We start from the raw sequence: 16166 nt of genomic DNA, 5'->3' as shown, positions 1-16166 counted from the left end.
TGTGGGAAACACGTTGAGCTACCAACCACCATTAGTCATTCTTGGGGAGAAAAATGAAATTTTCTGCTCCTATAAAGATTTATAGTCTCAAAAACCCTATTTAGGGTCACTATGAGTCAGAATCAACTAGATGCTATTGGATGATTATAGGCACACGGACAGAAAGTTTTACTGATTAGCCTTCATTGAGTCTTCCCGGTTTCCCACTTAGTTTTCATAGAAATAACTCATGTGCTTTTTCATATTCTATTGCTTTATATAATACACATGATTTTATAACAAGTATAACTGCCCTAACCAAGTTAAGACAATGTGAACAGATGATTGGTAAGCATACCACACAACTGAATGGGATAAAAATACATTTGTGTTTTCAAAAATTCCCTTTTCCTGAATTATCACCATACTAAGGGTCATAGAAAGAACAACACTTGCTAATTGGAAGTTTGGTTAAGTGGTTGTTAATAGCAAGATTTCAGTTGAGAGTTTTTGTTGTAGTGCATTCATTATATTGAAATGTAATGAATTCTTTAATAGCATGTCCTTATTAGATTTTGTGCATAGACACTTTATTTTAGAATAGTTTTGATAGAAGCTGATGGACAAACGAATGGATGGACTCTGAAGATGATGAACGACAGTCACATCTATTTTTTTTCTTTTTTTACATTTTACTAGGGGCTCATACAACTCATCATAATCTACACATATACATAAATCAATTGTATAAAGCACATCCGCACATTCCCTGCCCCAATCATTCTCAAAGCATTTGCTCTCCACTTAAGCCCTTTGCATCAGGTCCTCTTTTTTTTTCACATCTATTTTTATATCTTTGTTATTCTCATTAAAATGGGTTCTTTCTAGTTCCTTTTGATTATTTGAATTAAAGCTAATCTTTAAGGCCTAGTTTAGACCCATTATTTCTACATATTCTTTCTTAATCACCTCAGTTAAAAGGTGTATTTTACTTAGCACATTTTTAATGGTTTATAATTTTAATTACTGGGTATAGTTCCAATATTTTCTTCTCTCAGTTTCATGATGTTCGTTGGAAGTCTGCTACTAACTAAGATGTGGTATTTGTGGGCTTATCAGTCACTTTTATTATTTAAGTTTTAAGGAACTGTATGGGTGACAGATTTCAGGAAGGAAAAAAATACACATGCAATTCGGGACGGAGGGATTTCTAAATCACTTGTCTATTAGTATTAAAATAGTGATCATATCCAAACAGAGATAACAAGTTTGTTAGTCCGGGTTGAGTAGAGAAGCAAATTCATAGACACTCGTGTGTGTAAGAGAAAGCCTTATATCAAAGAGAAATTGTGCATTAAGAAAACAGGTCAGAATATGACAAAATAATAATTTATAAATTATCAAGGGTTCATGAGAGAGGGAGGTGTGGGGAGGAAGGGGAAAAAGTGAGAGCCTGATGCCAGGGGCTTAAGTGGAGAGCAATTGTTTTGAGAATGATGAGGGCAATGAATGTATAAATGTGCTTTACACAATTTATGTATGTATGGATTGTGATAAGAGTTGTATGAGCCCCTAATAAAATGGTAAACAAACAAAAACAAAAAATAGAAAACATCCCAACCCAGTTCAGGTGGAGTCCATAAATCTGATATTAGCCCATATGTCTGTTACCAGACTATAAATTCTTCAGACTCACTCAACACATGCAATGACACCGAGTGCAGGAGGAACACAGGCCAGTGGGTGGAAAGTCTTGTGGATCCAGTGGTGGTGGAAACATCTCAGTGCTGGCATGGGTCTCTACATGTCTTCCCCAGCATCAGGGATCTGGCTCCATCAGGGTAGCACCACGTGTCTTGTCAACAGGAATGTCTCACAGAGCGCGAGAGTGTGTCTGAACTCCAGTGAGCTATTTATCTCCGAAGCACCTCCACATGAAGTCATCAAGCTGCGACCTCATTGACAAACTAGACTCCAGCCCTTCGCAAGTTGACAGGAGATTATGTAACTGCCACAACAAAGAAGAGTCATACTAAGTTCAAATCAGACCTTACCAACCTCTAGTCAGTTCTTGTTTTCCTACTAATGATGTTTGCTTTTTAGAGTTGCTTTCAGCTCTGGAAAATCTGCAGTATGGGTATTATCTAGCCACAATGCATTAGCATAATAGGAGGTGATTTATATTGGGATATCAATGCAGATTACTAGACAAAAATATGATATAATTCAGAAGTACCATTGATATAATAGCATCTTAATAGCCCATTGCTTCAGGGTTGTCTTTTTTTCTTTTTGTTTTGCAGTATAACTAATGAAATAATTATTTAAAATGTGAACAGGGGCTGTTCCTGTACCACAGAGTGCTGTCAGTCTTGATTTTAGTGTTTTTTCCAGAAACCAATTTGTTCTACATCATTTTTCATAAAACCACTTGAATTATATATACATATATAAACCCTGGTGGTGTAGTAGTTATACATTGGGCTGTGAGCTACATGGTCAGCAGTTTGAAACCACTGGTAGCTCCATGGGAGAAAGACTGGACTTTCTACTCCTGTGAACAGTTAAGAGTCTTGGAAGCCTTTAGGGGTTGCTAAATTTGCACTGACTCGATGGCAGTGAGTTTGACTTTTGTTTTGTAAAATGAAGTTGTACCTGAAGGTTATTCTTGCCTTTTCTGAGTCTGACCTGCATATTTCTTTGCCTAGACATATAAACACAAATAAGCCATCTGTATTGAAATTGAAAGTGAAGTATTGTCAATTTTGTAAAACTACTCAGACATTTTTTTTTGTTGTCATTGCAGCTGCCGCTCAAAAGAGAAGCTGTGATTCTCACTAATAGCCTAAGTCTGTGTGAGTGTCCCAGGATTGATTTTTTACAGTACAAGGATGAGAAGAAAAGCTCTTTGGACCCCGAGCTCTTCAGACATGGTAGTATAAATATACTGTATCTGTGAACTTTAAAGTTCTAAGTCTCCAAAGTCATTCGCCATTTTCCTGTGACTTTTCATACATGGCTTTATCAACTCTGGAAATGTTCTGCAAGCCATTTTACTTAGTATTTGCCAACCTAGTGATATATGACATTCTGAACTCTTCACACTGGCTGTCAACAAATATTTACTAATTATTATGTATTAACATTAACAGAAAGAGGCATGCTTTTATTATGCAAATATTTAAGAAACAATAAATATTTTTAGAGACTGTTTTCATTCAGGATGTTTTACCCTAAAATAAACAATACATGCATGTATGATGTAGAAATGTATGTACATATGTGTGCTGTTCGTTGCTGAGCATCAGCAGGGACTCGGGATAGCCCTGTGTGCTACAGAGAACTGCCCCCGAGAGTTTTATTAGCACAAGCTGTCAGGGTCACCTAGGGACCTCGTGTACCCATGTTTCCACATCTGCTGCCTTCGAGTCGATTCCGACTTACAGTCACCTTAGAGGATAGAGTGCATTTTACAGAGGCTGTACATCTTTATGGGAGCAGAAAGCCTCGTCTTTATCCTGCAAGAGTAGTTGGTGGGTTTGAACTGCTAACTTTACTGTTAGCAGCCCAACATACAAAACGCGGTGCCACCAGAGCTCCTATGGATACACGCCTCCTCTACTCGAATTTGTAGGGAAAGGGGGGGGGGTACAAAGAACTTGGCTTACGTATGTGACAACTGTACAAAGCACCATGCAAAGCAAGTGATAAGAAGGGCTGGTTTGGGAAGGCAGCTATATAATGGATTGGTAGCCACAATCAGTTACAGCTTAAAGTTGGCTAAGGACAAATTGGGAAGTATGTGGATTGCTTCCTAAGTTTCCTTAAATAAAAGATAAACCTTTGATAGTGTAATGTATCCACGGTTATCAGTAATTCCTTTATAGCCTGAATATATGTGCAGTGACACCTGTGAGAGCCAGAGCTCATGGACCTGCCTTGTTTTTCTGATGCTCCTGTGGTACAGTTCAGCACTTTGCTGTTTTAGTGAGAGATATTGGAGTTTACCTTCATGAACTGGTTTCTGCCGTATACAGTTTCCAATTTTTACAGGTGTGTGTAACCCCCAACCCACTGCCATTGAGTCAATTCCACCTCATAGCGACCCCTTATAGAATTTCTGAGACTATTATTGTTACATGAGCAGATAGTTCTCTTTTTCCTGTGGAGCAACAGGTGGGTCAGAACCGCTGATTTACAGTGTCTAGAGGGCTTGTTAAGACACTTTTGGAAGAACATCTTTGGTACCTACAGACAGGGGAAAAAAGACAAATTTATGACATCTTTCTTGCCTCATTCTCTTCCACCCTTCGTTCTTCAGTTCCACCATATACAATATATGCTTACTGTGTGGTAGACATTTAGTAATTGATAGGGACATGACTGGACACAATTCCTTGTTCATGGTACTTATAAATAAACAATCATACACATGTAAAAGTATAATTATCATAAGGGCTCTAGAGACAAAGTATTAATAAATCGTACCAAAGAATGTATACTAGAGAAACTTGATCAGGTCAATAAGGAATCTTATTCTTTGGTCTAAGCCATTCAAGGTACTGAAAATTGCATACTCAGAAATTTGGTTACCATACATATAGAGTGGTGTTATACTAGATTCTAGACTCTAGCTCTGGAGTTAAACTATGTATATTTTGAATCTTTTAGTCAGTTAATAATGATCAAGTTATTAAATCTAGAAAGAGTTTCTTACTTGGGAAATATATTTGCTTTTCTTTTTTTCTCATTATATATTCCCAAATCAACAATTCCCTCATATTTTACAAGATCTATCTGTAATATGCTTTTCAAGATTATTAGGTTGCTATGTTCCCACAGAGCCCTGGCCTCGTCATGGGCTGTGCACTGAGCTACTTAAGGTCAACAGTTTGAAACCACCAGCTGCTCTGCTCCTGTAAATACGTCAAGCCTCGGGAGCCCCACAGGGCCATTCTAATCTGCCCTATAGAGACCATCTCCGTCAGAATGCACGTGCTGGGAGTTCCCTCAGCGAGGGGACGGACACAGTGCCTGCCACCGCGGACTCACACACAGCAGCACTTTGAAGAGGGGCCAGTGCTTCATTCGCTTGTATGAGAGTCCGAAGCACCCAACAACAACATATTATGTGCAATCTATAAACTGTCCATCGTAAACATGAGTGCTGAAAAAAGCATGGAACTGTTTTATGTGTAGTGGCTGGAAGGACTTTTTTTAGGGATTGGTGATTCCAGGAATCCTTAGGATTTGAGGATTGTCAAAGTTCTTTAAGAATCAAAAGGGAAAACCAATAGTCCTGCTTACTCATTTTATAGACATGTATTGAGTGCCTTGTGCTTGGTGCTGCTGGTCAAGACATGAATATTTATGCAACTGCCTCATTAAATCAAAGTGCACGTTCCTTCTGACTTTTACACGAAGCTTTGTGTAGTATAACCACAGAACACTATAATCCTTTTTGTAACAATTTCATCATTTCAACAAATGCTTTTTGAGTTCCTATTTTGGGTAAAGGAGGGTGTTATATGCCATTCAGGGGCAATGCAGATAGCTAGCTAGGATCTCTGTCTTTACAGAACAGATAGTCAAGTCTGAGGACAGAATGGGGAAATTATGAATAAGACTGAATATTAAAAATGATTTTTGTTTTTCTACAATTAGGTATCCTCCTCATTACAAAGGTTTTTCTTGGTCATAGTGTTCAGACTCTGGAGGTGGACAACATCTGTCAAGACAACTATCCAATGGTTAATTCCGTGTTCATTCCTCAGAAATATTTACTAAGTATGTCAGCCTTAAAGAGAAGCATGCTTTCATCCTTATGAATACAAAAGCATATGCCTACATCTTAGCCCCTACTTTTCAAAGCTGTAGACAGTTCTATAAAACTATGTTCCTACTAGTTTTTACGCTTCCTACTTCAGTGGCATTTATGGATGTATATATGTACAGATATTATATTTTGAAAATTTTTATTTTGCTTAATATTTTATTCATTGTAAATGCATATATATACATATTTCAACTGCTAGTGCTCAAAGAATAGACAAAAATACCCAACTTGTAGCACAAAATGTTTTGACATGTTGATTTGTAAAAAACAATATTGAATTAAAAAGTAAAAACGTATGAAAAAAGAAAAGAACATGAATAAAATGAAATCTCCCTAGTCTCTGGAGAGAAAGGATGACTAGTAAATAAGTGAATGCAAGGAGATGTCTTGGTGGCAGAGAACAGAAATAAGGCCTCAGTAATTGAATTATTTATTAATCATTCATCATTAAAGTAGTCATACGAGTTAGTTTATTAATCAAGTACAAGTAAAATATGTATTATGCTTCGTTGTGAAGAGCTATTTTGTTGTTAGTTTGCTTGTGTTTTTATTTCCTCTCTAGATTCTGTTGAACAAAAAACCTGTGAGTGCAGCCTTCGGCAGTGCAAGTGGTTTGTCTTTGACCATGACTTTGTTTTGCCGGAATACATCGTTGAATTTGAGTTCCTTACAATGGTAGGAGTTGCTCTGCATCTTTAAAAACCAGAATTCTTTAAATGGGAACAGAAAAATATTTGAATTCTAATAATTCTATATGTATATATTTATATATACATTTACACACGGTGATAACCTGTAAAGGCCTTCATTTTCAAACCAAATCAAATTATGACACCTAAATATTTGTATTACACAAGTAAGAGATGGCTGTAGTCTTAGAAGAAAAGATCCAGGAATCTTCAAGCTTCATTGAAGACTGTTTAACTGAAAACAGGAAAACCTGCCTCCGTCCTAGCCTCTCCCCTTCATCAGTTCGTCCATTGTGAACGGCTCTGGGGGTTTGCTTGCATTCATCTTTGACTGTTCCCATACAATCCTCCTGGGAAAACTGCAGCTCCACAGGACTGCCTTGTTTTCAGATCTCCAGAGTTTTCTTCCATTGACAGGATGGAGTATTACCACTCATTGGATGAGTTTAGTGGGAAATATTTGTCTTTTCCTTCTCTGACAGGTTTTCACCTTATACAGATTCCAGCTTCCACTGCTTTTACTGTAGAGCACACAGATCACCTTACGTATTTGATACTTTTGCCCTTCATGATAGGTTTGGGACACATTTTCGTTTCAATACCTATAGGTTTACACTTCATTCTTTTGGTAGCTAAGTACTCCAGTAACACTTTAACTAGCCCACAATTGATTGAATATATAGGCTGTTTCTTGTTTACTTCATTAAAAACTACTGCAGTGAGCATCACTTGTAAACTTATTTTTATACAAATATGGAGGTTTCTCAGCAGAAAAAAATGGCAGGAGAATTAATGGAGCCCTGGTAGCCTAGTAGGTTACACACTAAGCTGCTGACCTAAGGTCAGCAGTTGGAAACCAGCAGCTGCTCCATGAGAGAAAGAGGAGGCCATGAGAGAAAGAGGAGGCGTCTTCCTTCTCTAGAGAGAAGGGCGTGTACATTTTCAATTTCATTACATTGAACCAGTTTTCCCTCCACAAATGCTTGAGCACTTTGCAAAATTCCTGCAGAATGTAGCGATGGTTGTTCCTGTGTGTTCTTTTAAAAAATTATTTTACTGGGGGCTCATACAACTCTTATCATAATCCAAACATGCATCAATTGTGTCAAGCACATTTGTACATTTGTTGCCCTCATCATTCTCAAAACATTTTCTCTCCACTTAAGGCCCTGGCATAAGCTCCTCATTTTCCCCCCTCAAACCCTGTTGCCCCTCCCTCATGAACCCTTGATAATTTATAAATTAATTATTTTGTCATATCATACACTGTCCAACGTCTCCCTTCACCCACTTTCATGTGTCCTTTGTGTTCTTGAGAACACTAGATATTATCAACCTTTTGTTTGTTTTTCAACTGTGATGGACAAAGAAGAGGATATTGTCTTTAATATGAGGGGCCTTCAAGAAGTTTGTGGAAAAACTCCCATTTTTCTTTAATTCCATTTTCCCCTAATTTTTTAAAGCCTCCTCATATGCTCCTGTATTAGTTATAGTTTCCCAATCACCTTTCATTGTGGGGATGCTGGGAATTATATCACTTGTTTAGATTTCTAGGGGCTCTATGTTTCATATTAATTGGGAAAACTTTTACAGAACTTCTATCTATTAGTCCTTTATGTGATACATATATTAGAAGTATTTTCGGATGCATGTCTTTTAATTTTGTTATTTATAACAAAAATTCATTTGTCATTTCAGTTTGTAACTTTAAAGTTTTAAGTTGAAACCTCTCAATATTTCCCTATGTATATTGTAAAACTTAAGTTTTATTTTGAAGGACTTACAATAGCATTCTCCTTTTATTCAGCACTTTATAGCTTGTTTTAAAATCCATAACTGGAAAAAGTGTTGTATATGAGAATTTGCCTAGGCAGATTTATACTAAAACCTCTAAATTGGAAAAAAATTTATATAACAAAAAGTTTACCAATTTAATCATTTAAAAAAACCATTTTATTAGGGGCTCATACAACTCTTATCACAATCCATACATATACATACATCAATTGTATAAAGCACATCTGTACATTCTTTGCCCTAATCATTTTCAAAGCATTTGCTCTCCACTTAAGCCCTTTGCATCAGGTCCTCTTTTTTTTCCCCCTCCCTCCCTCTCCCTCATGAGCCCTTGATAATCTATAGATTGTTATTTTGTCATATCTTGCCCTATCCGGAGTCTCCCTTGCCCCCCTTCTCTGCCGTCCATCTCCCAGGGAGGAGGTCACATGTGGATCCTTTTAATCAGTTCCCCCTTTCCAACCCACTCACCCTCCACTCTCCCAGCATCGCCCCTCACACCCCTGGTCCTGAAGGTATCGTCCACCCTGGATTCCCTGTGCCTCCAGCTCCCATATGCACCAGTGTAAAACCTCTGCCCTATCCAGTCCTGCAAGGTAGAATTCGGATCATGGTAGTTGTGGGGAGGGAGCATCCAGGATCTGGGGGAAAGCTGTGTTCTTCATCGGTACTACATCGCACCTGACTGACACATCTCCTCCCCTAAACCCCTCTATGAGGGGATCTCCAGTGGCTGACAAATGGGCCCTGGGTCTCCACTCTGCACTTCCCCCTTCATTCACTATGGTATATATATATATATATATATATATATATATATATATATATATATATATATATTATTTTTTTGTTTTTGCATGATGTCTTATACCTGGTTCCTTTGGCACCTCGTGATCGCACAGGCTGGCGTGCTTCTTCCATGTGGGCTTTATTGCTTCTGAGCTAGATGGCTGCTTGTTCACCTTCAAGCCTTTAAGACCCCAGACACTATCTCTTTCAATAGCCGGGCACCATCAGCTTTCTTCGCCACATTTGCTTATGCACCCGTTTGTCTTCGGCAATCATATCATGGACAAATTTAATGATTTTTAATATGCAATTCAATGATATTAATTGCATCCATCATGTTGTTCTACCATGCCACTCTTCATTTGCAAAGTTTTCATCACTTCAAACATAAATTCAGTAACAATAAGCAGCAACTCTATACCCCTCTAGACTGAATCCCCAGAAACCACCAATTTATGTTCTGTCTATCCCTTTGCCTATTCTAGATATTGCATGTAAATGGGATCATACAATATTTGTCTTTTTGTCCTCCTTGTTTCACTCAGAATACTATGCTAAGTGTTCATCCACATCATAGCATGGATCAGTAATTCATTCACTTTATGGTTGGATATTTCACTGTATGTATGTTTGTTTATGATTCATCTGTTGTTGGACACGAATTGTTTGCACCTTTTGAAAGCTGTGGAAAATGCTACAATGAACACTGGTGTACAAAAATCTGTTTGTGTCATTACGTCCCAGTTTCTTGATCTTGGAGAGGAATTGCTGGGTCATAAGGGAGTTCTCTTGATCATGTATGGAGCTATCAAGTACTTTTGCGTAGTGCTTGTACCACTTTTACATCCCTATTAACGAAGCATGAAGGTTTCAATCTCTCCACACCCTTACCAAAACTTATTTTCCATTGTTATATTCATAGTCACCCTAAGCAAAAGAAACAAAGTCATCCAGTCAATTACAATCACAGAGACTCTATACGACAGACAGAACTGCCCCAAAGTTTCTTGGCTGTCGTCTTTATTACCGCATACTGTACATCTTTTCATGTGCTCATGGGACAGTTTATTCATTTGGAGAAATACTTATTCAATTCTTTGGCCCATTTTCCAATTGGGTTGTTTGTCTTTTGTTGTTTAGTTTTATGGGTTATTTACATATTGAAATTTTTCTACATTTACTAATTAAATTCCCTTCTGAACCATAAGGTTTCTTCTAAAACCACTTATTCTGTTTATTCATATAGCTCTTGCTCTTTCATTTACACTTATCCTTACATTTCTTACTCTAATTACTTAGCTCTCATAATTTCCTAGAGCATCATTCAGCTCTTTGAGGTACTATCCTGCATGTTGGATGTCTCTGGATCTGCTCCTCAAAGAATTTATTGTCTGTATATGTTCTGACCAGAAGTTACCTTTCTGCATCCATGTCTTTGTAGTTCAGCCCCTTTGCTTTATTTCTTATAATGTCTAGCCCTTTGTTTGTATTCTCTCTATTATTACATGATGTATTTTTTAAAATATATTTTTCAAAGAATTTTCAATGAGAGGTAATGGACACACCTATGCTTAGCCCAGAATCTTAATCTATTCTCATAAGATTTTTGAATAGGATTCTGATCATCATAGATATTACCTTGTAACTGAGAGAATTTAATTCATCATAGCTCCATAGCCTATTTAATTTTCAAATTTCATTTTCAAAATGATAAACACAGCAATGGAATTTTCAACATTTTTTGATAAATTTTTTTAGGTCAAGGCTCACTCTTTATTTTCTTCATTCAACAATATTATTCTAGAAGAAAGCAAAAAACAGGGTGAAGGATCAATTGTATCCTATGAATTGAAACTGGATGAAGAAGTTATGAAAATGGAGCCCACTATCAAGCCTAGATCAAAATTTACTACTTTGGATGAAAAGACAATACTTTCGATTGCCAGAGCTAATGTTTACAGTCATATTGTGGTGAGTATGATGAGCAATTAAAATTGGGGGGTCTGGGCTTTAAGCCTGGAATCAGAATCTGTCATGTGAAGTCTACAATACTCCATGTACGTGATTGCTTCAAGGTGTCATACTATCTCTAGAGGAAGATGTAATTCAGGTGGGCCACGGACACACACGGGGAGTACCTGCTTAGCTGCAGCAGCCATTTTTACCTGTTCATTCATGTCCCAATAGTCTTACAAAATTAACTGATAGGATTAGCGTCACTTATGAAAGCGTACTGAAACCATTCTATGGAGACTAAGCCTGGTTCCATACCTACAACAAACGTGTCCATTTCGGTCTGCTGCCATTACGGTACACGAGCTACTACCACCTGTCCCTGACCTAGCCTACAGCGTCCTAGCCCCAAAACTGATTTCTCTGTGTTTTACCGTTGTCACTGCACAAGTCTGGAGGGCACTGCTGACTTTGTTTACTGTTATGTGCCCAATGGATGCCATTTACTAAATAGCTGAATACAAGGTGGAGGTACCTCCTAGAATTATGAAGCAGAGACTCCATCAAGCTTCCAATCTGAGTCCCTGATTTGCATTCCATGTGGAGAATAGAGCCATCTTTTCAAAACGTACATAAGATCACCCCTGAAAATCACACTCAAAATTCTCAAGTGGTTTCTCAAAATTAAACCCAAATCTTTCCTATATCTTCTAAGGCTTTGTCACCTAACAATCACAACAACCCTGTATGGACTAGCATCACCTGTACCAAGACTCTACCACCGGGCATGGCATACATTAGATATTTGTTGAAAAAATGAATGGGCTCTTTTCAAACAGCAAGTGGTTCTTGCAGATAAAGTGGGTTGCTGGCATGAACCTGCAGAAAAAAAAATAAACAAATCGCTATGCCTTGAGAAGACAGGTTATCCTTACACGACCCTGCAGAACAGCGCCTCCTCGCCTCGTCAGTGTGCCCTGAGAGCTGAGACAGACAATCCGAGATCATTATCTTGAAAATCAATGGCCCAGCTCCAGTGTTCTATTTTTAGACCTTGTTAAAAAGGACAAATGTTTCAAGTCATTTTTCCCTCAAACAGCGGGAATGAAAAACTACTTTTAAAACAGATTAACTGGAGGTCAATGGTCTTGAGTTGATTTCTGAAAATATTCAGAAAAAAAGTTTCCTTTTTTAAGATGTCATTGAATTGTGTTGCTGAAACAATATCATCGCAATCCACACAGCCACTCTACAGAACAGCAAATCTTTAGGGGCGAGAACGTCTCCTTTTTCTTCCCAAGAGCCACTGGTGCTGTCCAAACGCTGCTCGTGCACAGAGCAGCCCAGAGCCCCCTCTACGAGGGCCCCAGTGTGCCGCCCTGCATGTTCCCAGAGACCAGGTCCTCACCGTAGCCGTTTGTTAGAGAGGAGGACAGTTTTCATAACATGACACAACATAACCCCGTCGTTATCATAAATGCCCACTCTCATCGCAGGAGCTGCTTTTCAGCTGCTGGTCTTGAGATAGTTTTCTGCATGATAATGTCAAGACTTACTATTTGAGCAATAACATTGAATAAAATCCTAGTAATAAAAAATATTTTTAAGTGAGTGAAATGGTTAGGGTGAGTTTCCACAAAAATGCACCTCTGTAGGCCTAAAGGTATTGAATAAAAGTAAAAAGCTAGCGTCTGAAGGTAGATCTCTTGATTATCCATCTTCAGTTTGCAGGATAAAACACAAACACTGCTGATGACCTTAAGTCACTTTTCTACATGTTATCAACACCTTTAACATACAAATGGAGATGTTTTTAAAATTTTGGCAATGTGGTTTGTAACTAGAAAAGTTGCTAGAGATTTCAAGAATGTTTAGGCACCGTTTGCAACTCCCTCTTTTGTGTCATTACTATAAGAGAAATTCAGAGTATATACCTTACGTTGTAATCAGTCTTCCTCAGGAAATGGAGTTCTGTTAGGGCATCATATACAGATAAAACCCCCGAGTAGATGTATATAATTTTATTTGCTTTTATCACCCCAAACCCATGACCACTGAGTTGCTTGTGACCCATAATGACTCTATATAGGGTTTCCAAAGCTCTACAGGAGCAGATAACCCCATATTTCTCCACTGGTAGGTTTGAACTGACAGCTACGCAGTTAGCAATCCCACACTTACCCGAGAGCACCACCAGGACCCCATATATAGCACAATGATGTACTTAAGAGTTAAGGTCTCAGTGGCTGTCCGAGGCAGTGCAGCCCAGGATTGCCGTGCCCTGCCTGCCAGTAATCCAGTAGTGGCCACTACTCTACTCGTGTTTCCAGGAAGCCGAGTCGTAGCTTGAACTACTGAGAAACTGTCATAAAGCATCTGCAGGGCATTCCCTCTACAAGGAGAATCACATCAGGCAGATGGCGACTGGTTTGGATGCCCCAGGAGGACCGTCACCCTCTTTCCACCGAGTCCAAGAGGATTGTTGTTTTGCTCCACTTGACAACCATCAACTTGCCCTGGCAATCTACCCTCCAGAAATGACATGTGAAAACTATAAGGACCTTGTGCCTAACAGTCCTATCTGATAATGTCCCAACCTGCAAAGGTCCTGTCAACAGGGTCAAACCTGGACAAGCAGTTACTTGACTGCTATGGACCCTGAGTTTGCAGTCCTGATGACACACAATGTAGACATAGGTTGTGCCACGCAACACTGAACATGCTCGTCTCCTCGTTCAAGGATTCCCAGAACAACAGCTGTATGAGAATTGTAGAAAGGCAACAGTAAGTATATACATCTTCTACAGTCCATAACCTGTTATTAATATATCTGCTTTCTCATCCACCTGTCTTCTCAGCACTGGTGTCAGAGTCTTGTGTAGAATCTTAAGTTCCAAATTCACGGGCCAGCCAACCAGACAGTCCTGCAAGAACATATGGTGGCTTGAGGGTCACCGATGGCCACTTTCAAGGCTCTTCACTTCCTTTACAAGGGTGGTTTGAGCTTGAACTTAATTCCAGAAGTAAAAAAAGAAATCCCCATGCTCAAAGAAGCATAACAGACACTCTGAAGCCCAGAATGTGACTATTTCCAAACCTGGTGTCCACAGCCCTCTACCACTCAGCCATAACACCAACAGTGCAAAACTCTCAAGAGGAGACACATTACGAGAGAGATCCTTGAAAGCACACTCAAATTTTACACTGTGAGTGTAAAATCTTACAGGAAGGGTGGGCAAATGCTACCCCACCCCACCCCCCGCCCAAGCATCACCAGTGAGTCTGCTAACCAAGTGTCACTGACAGAGGCAGAGTCATTCAGGAAAGATCATTGATGAGTATTTGTTTTTTCAAAAAGTTAAATCACCTGCCCCCCTTCCCTATAAACATACAAACAAAAAACCAGAAAGGAAATTAAAAAGACTCTGCAGTAGGCAATCCATAACGGTGAGCTCTCTTAAGATGGACTCTGCCAAGGATTCAGAATGAAAATGAGTGGAAGGAGAAGGTAGAACAAAGGAAAAAGGAGGTTGATTTGGATGACTAGAAATGAGGGAAAGATGAAATGGTATTTAAGACCAAAAATTATATTGAGTTCCTAGAAATCTGGATTTGTGCTGATTTGTTCCCCTAGCATTTTCTGAGAAATTATTGTTTCTGATAATGAGGTAAGTATTAAGTATTAAGTTCTGATAATGAGGTATTTCAAGATGAGTACTTATTTCCCCTGCCTCGGACATCAGTCTAGTGGAGGAGATACATCTACAAACAGATATAGGATGCTTACAGTTGCTGGTAGAACTTCAAATAAAGAGATGAGTTTTGAGCTGAGTTTTTTTTAAATGTAGAGAAAAATAGATCACGTGGTTTAGAAAAAGTCTGGTGCCTGCAGGGAACCTTGAGAGATTCAGTGAGGAGAATCCAGAGTGAGTAAGGGCGATAGATTTAGAAGCTGGAAGAACAGGAGACTTCCAGCCACATTTTGACAGATTTGGGAGGCCAAATTTTAAAGTTTGGTTTATTTTTCTTAAGATACAATCTCGGTTTTTTAAAGGCCCTAACTTCTGCTTGTGGAGGGATTTAACTAGTGAGACTGGTGGGTAGGGAGATTTAATTTTTAAAAAGTGACTGCACGGTCCAGGAGTGGAATGTAAAATTCGGAACTATGGCACTGAGAGTGGTGATGGGACGAAGTGGTTGGTCTGAGAAACATTTCAAGAGTCAAATGTATATGAAAATGAGGACATGGAAGTGATCAACAGAAGTTGATAGATAGTGGAACTCTTAATCAGGTGAGAAAATCCAGAGTGTCAAGCAAATATACAAGGATAGGGAAGATGATGAATTCAATTTTGGACATATCAAGTAGAAAGTATCTGTAGAGTCTATCTTTGCTCATATCCATATACAATCGATAGAATCAACCAGTCTGCATGAAAACAGCCATTCTTAATCATTTCAGCTTTGTTGATAATTATTAGAAATTTACTTGTTTTTCTGGCAGTAGGCATTGCCAGAAATGTCTTTATCTACAAAATAGAGCATAAAATGGTGGTGAATTAATTTGGTTGAGATGTAGACACCTACTTTTACCATGATAAACCCACTTGTAAAGGCTGTTGTCAATGGTATTAATAAATTTTATTATGCCATTGTTTCTTTTGTAGTTTATACATAGAAAGTCTTCAATCATCTCATTCACAGTGCTGTAGTTTAAAGGTAGCAAAATATGTACACATCATAATCTCTCCTAAATATTAAAATTTTAATAGCACTACATTTTATATAGCCTAGGATTAAATCTGGACTAAATTATGATATAGAAATTGTGTTAGACTCTCCTCTACTTCCTTCTATGACATTATCATCTCCTCTTTTAGTACCCACCATACTATCATATTCCCCTCAATTCTCCTTCCTTGGTCCAATGGCTTTCTTCTATGAATTTCCATATTCAAGGTATATCTTTGCCATCCTCTCTTCTGTGAATGTCTAGTCTATACATGGACTCTTTGGAGCTTACATTGCCCAATGGTTAGCCTGAGAAATGAATCTTCTAGATTGTTAGAACAAAGTCTTCTTGTATTGAGGCAGAATTTGAGCAGAGGCCCAAAGTCCACCCA

The 16166-nt window shown here is 38.5% G+C and overlaps 2 protein-coding genes across 4 annotated transcripts in view; one reads left to right on the top strand and one right to left on the bottom strand.

Moving 5' to 3' along the window:
* RTN1 (reticulon 1) overlaps positions 1-16166 on the bottom strand; it is a 412417-nt gene that overhangs the window by 312391 nt on the left and 83860 nt on the right. The window lies entirely within an intron of this gene.
* Positions 1-16166, top strand: part of LRRC9 (leucine rich repeat containing 9) — a 134180-nt gene that overhangs the window by 55841 nt on the left and 62173 nt on the right. Inside the window, exons 13-16 of the mRNA XM_075531829.1 lie at positions 2786-2912; positions 5644-5766; positions 6378-6490; positions 10849-11061. Coding sequence (XP_075387944.1) covers positions 2786-2912; positions 5644-5766; positions 6378-6490; positions 10849-11061 — 576 coding nt within the window. The remainder of the gene's footprint in view (positions 1-2785; positions 2913-5643; positions 5767-6377; positions 6491-10848; positions 11062-16166) is intronic.

Source organism: Tenrec ecaudatus, chromosome 14 (assembly GCF_050624435.1).
Source record: "Tenrec ecaudatus isolate mTenEca1 chromosome 14, mTenEca1.hap1, whole genome shotgun sequence".
NCBI lineage: Eukaryota > Metazoa > Chordata > Mammalia > Afrosoricida > Tenrecidae > Tenrec > Tenrec ecaudatus.
The sequence above is the reverse complement of the archived record's forward strand: the minus strand, read 5'-3'. Positions and strand labels throughout refer to the sequence as shown.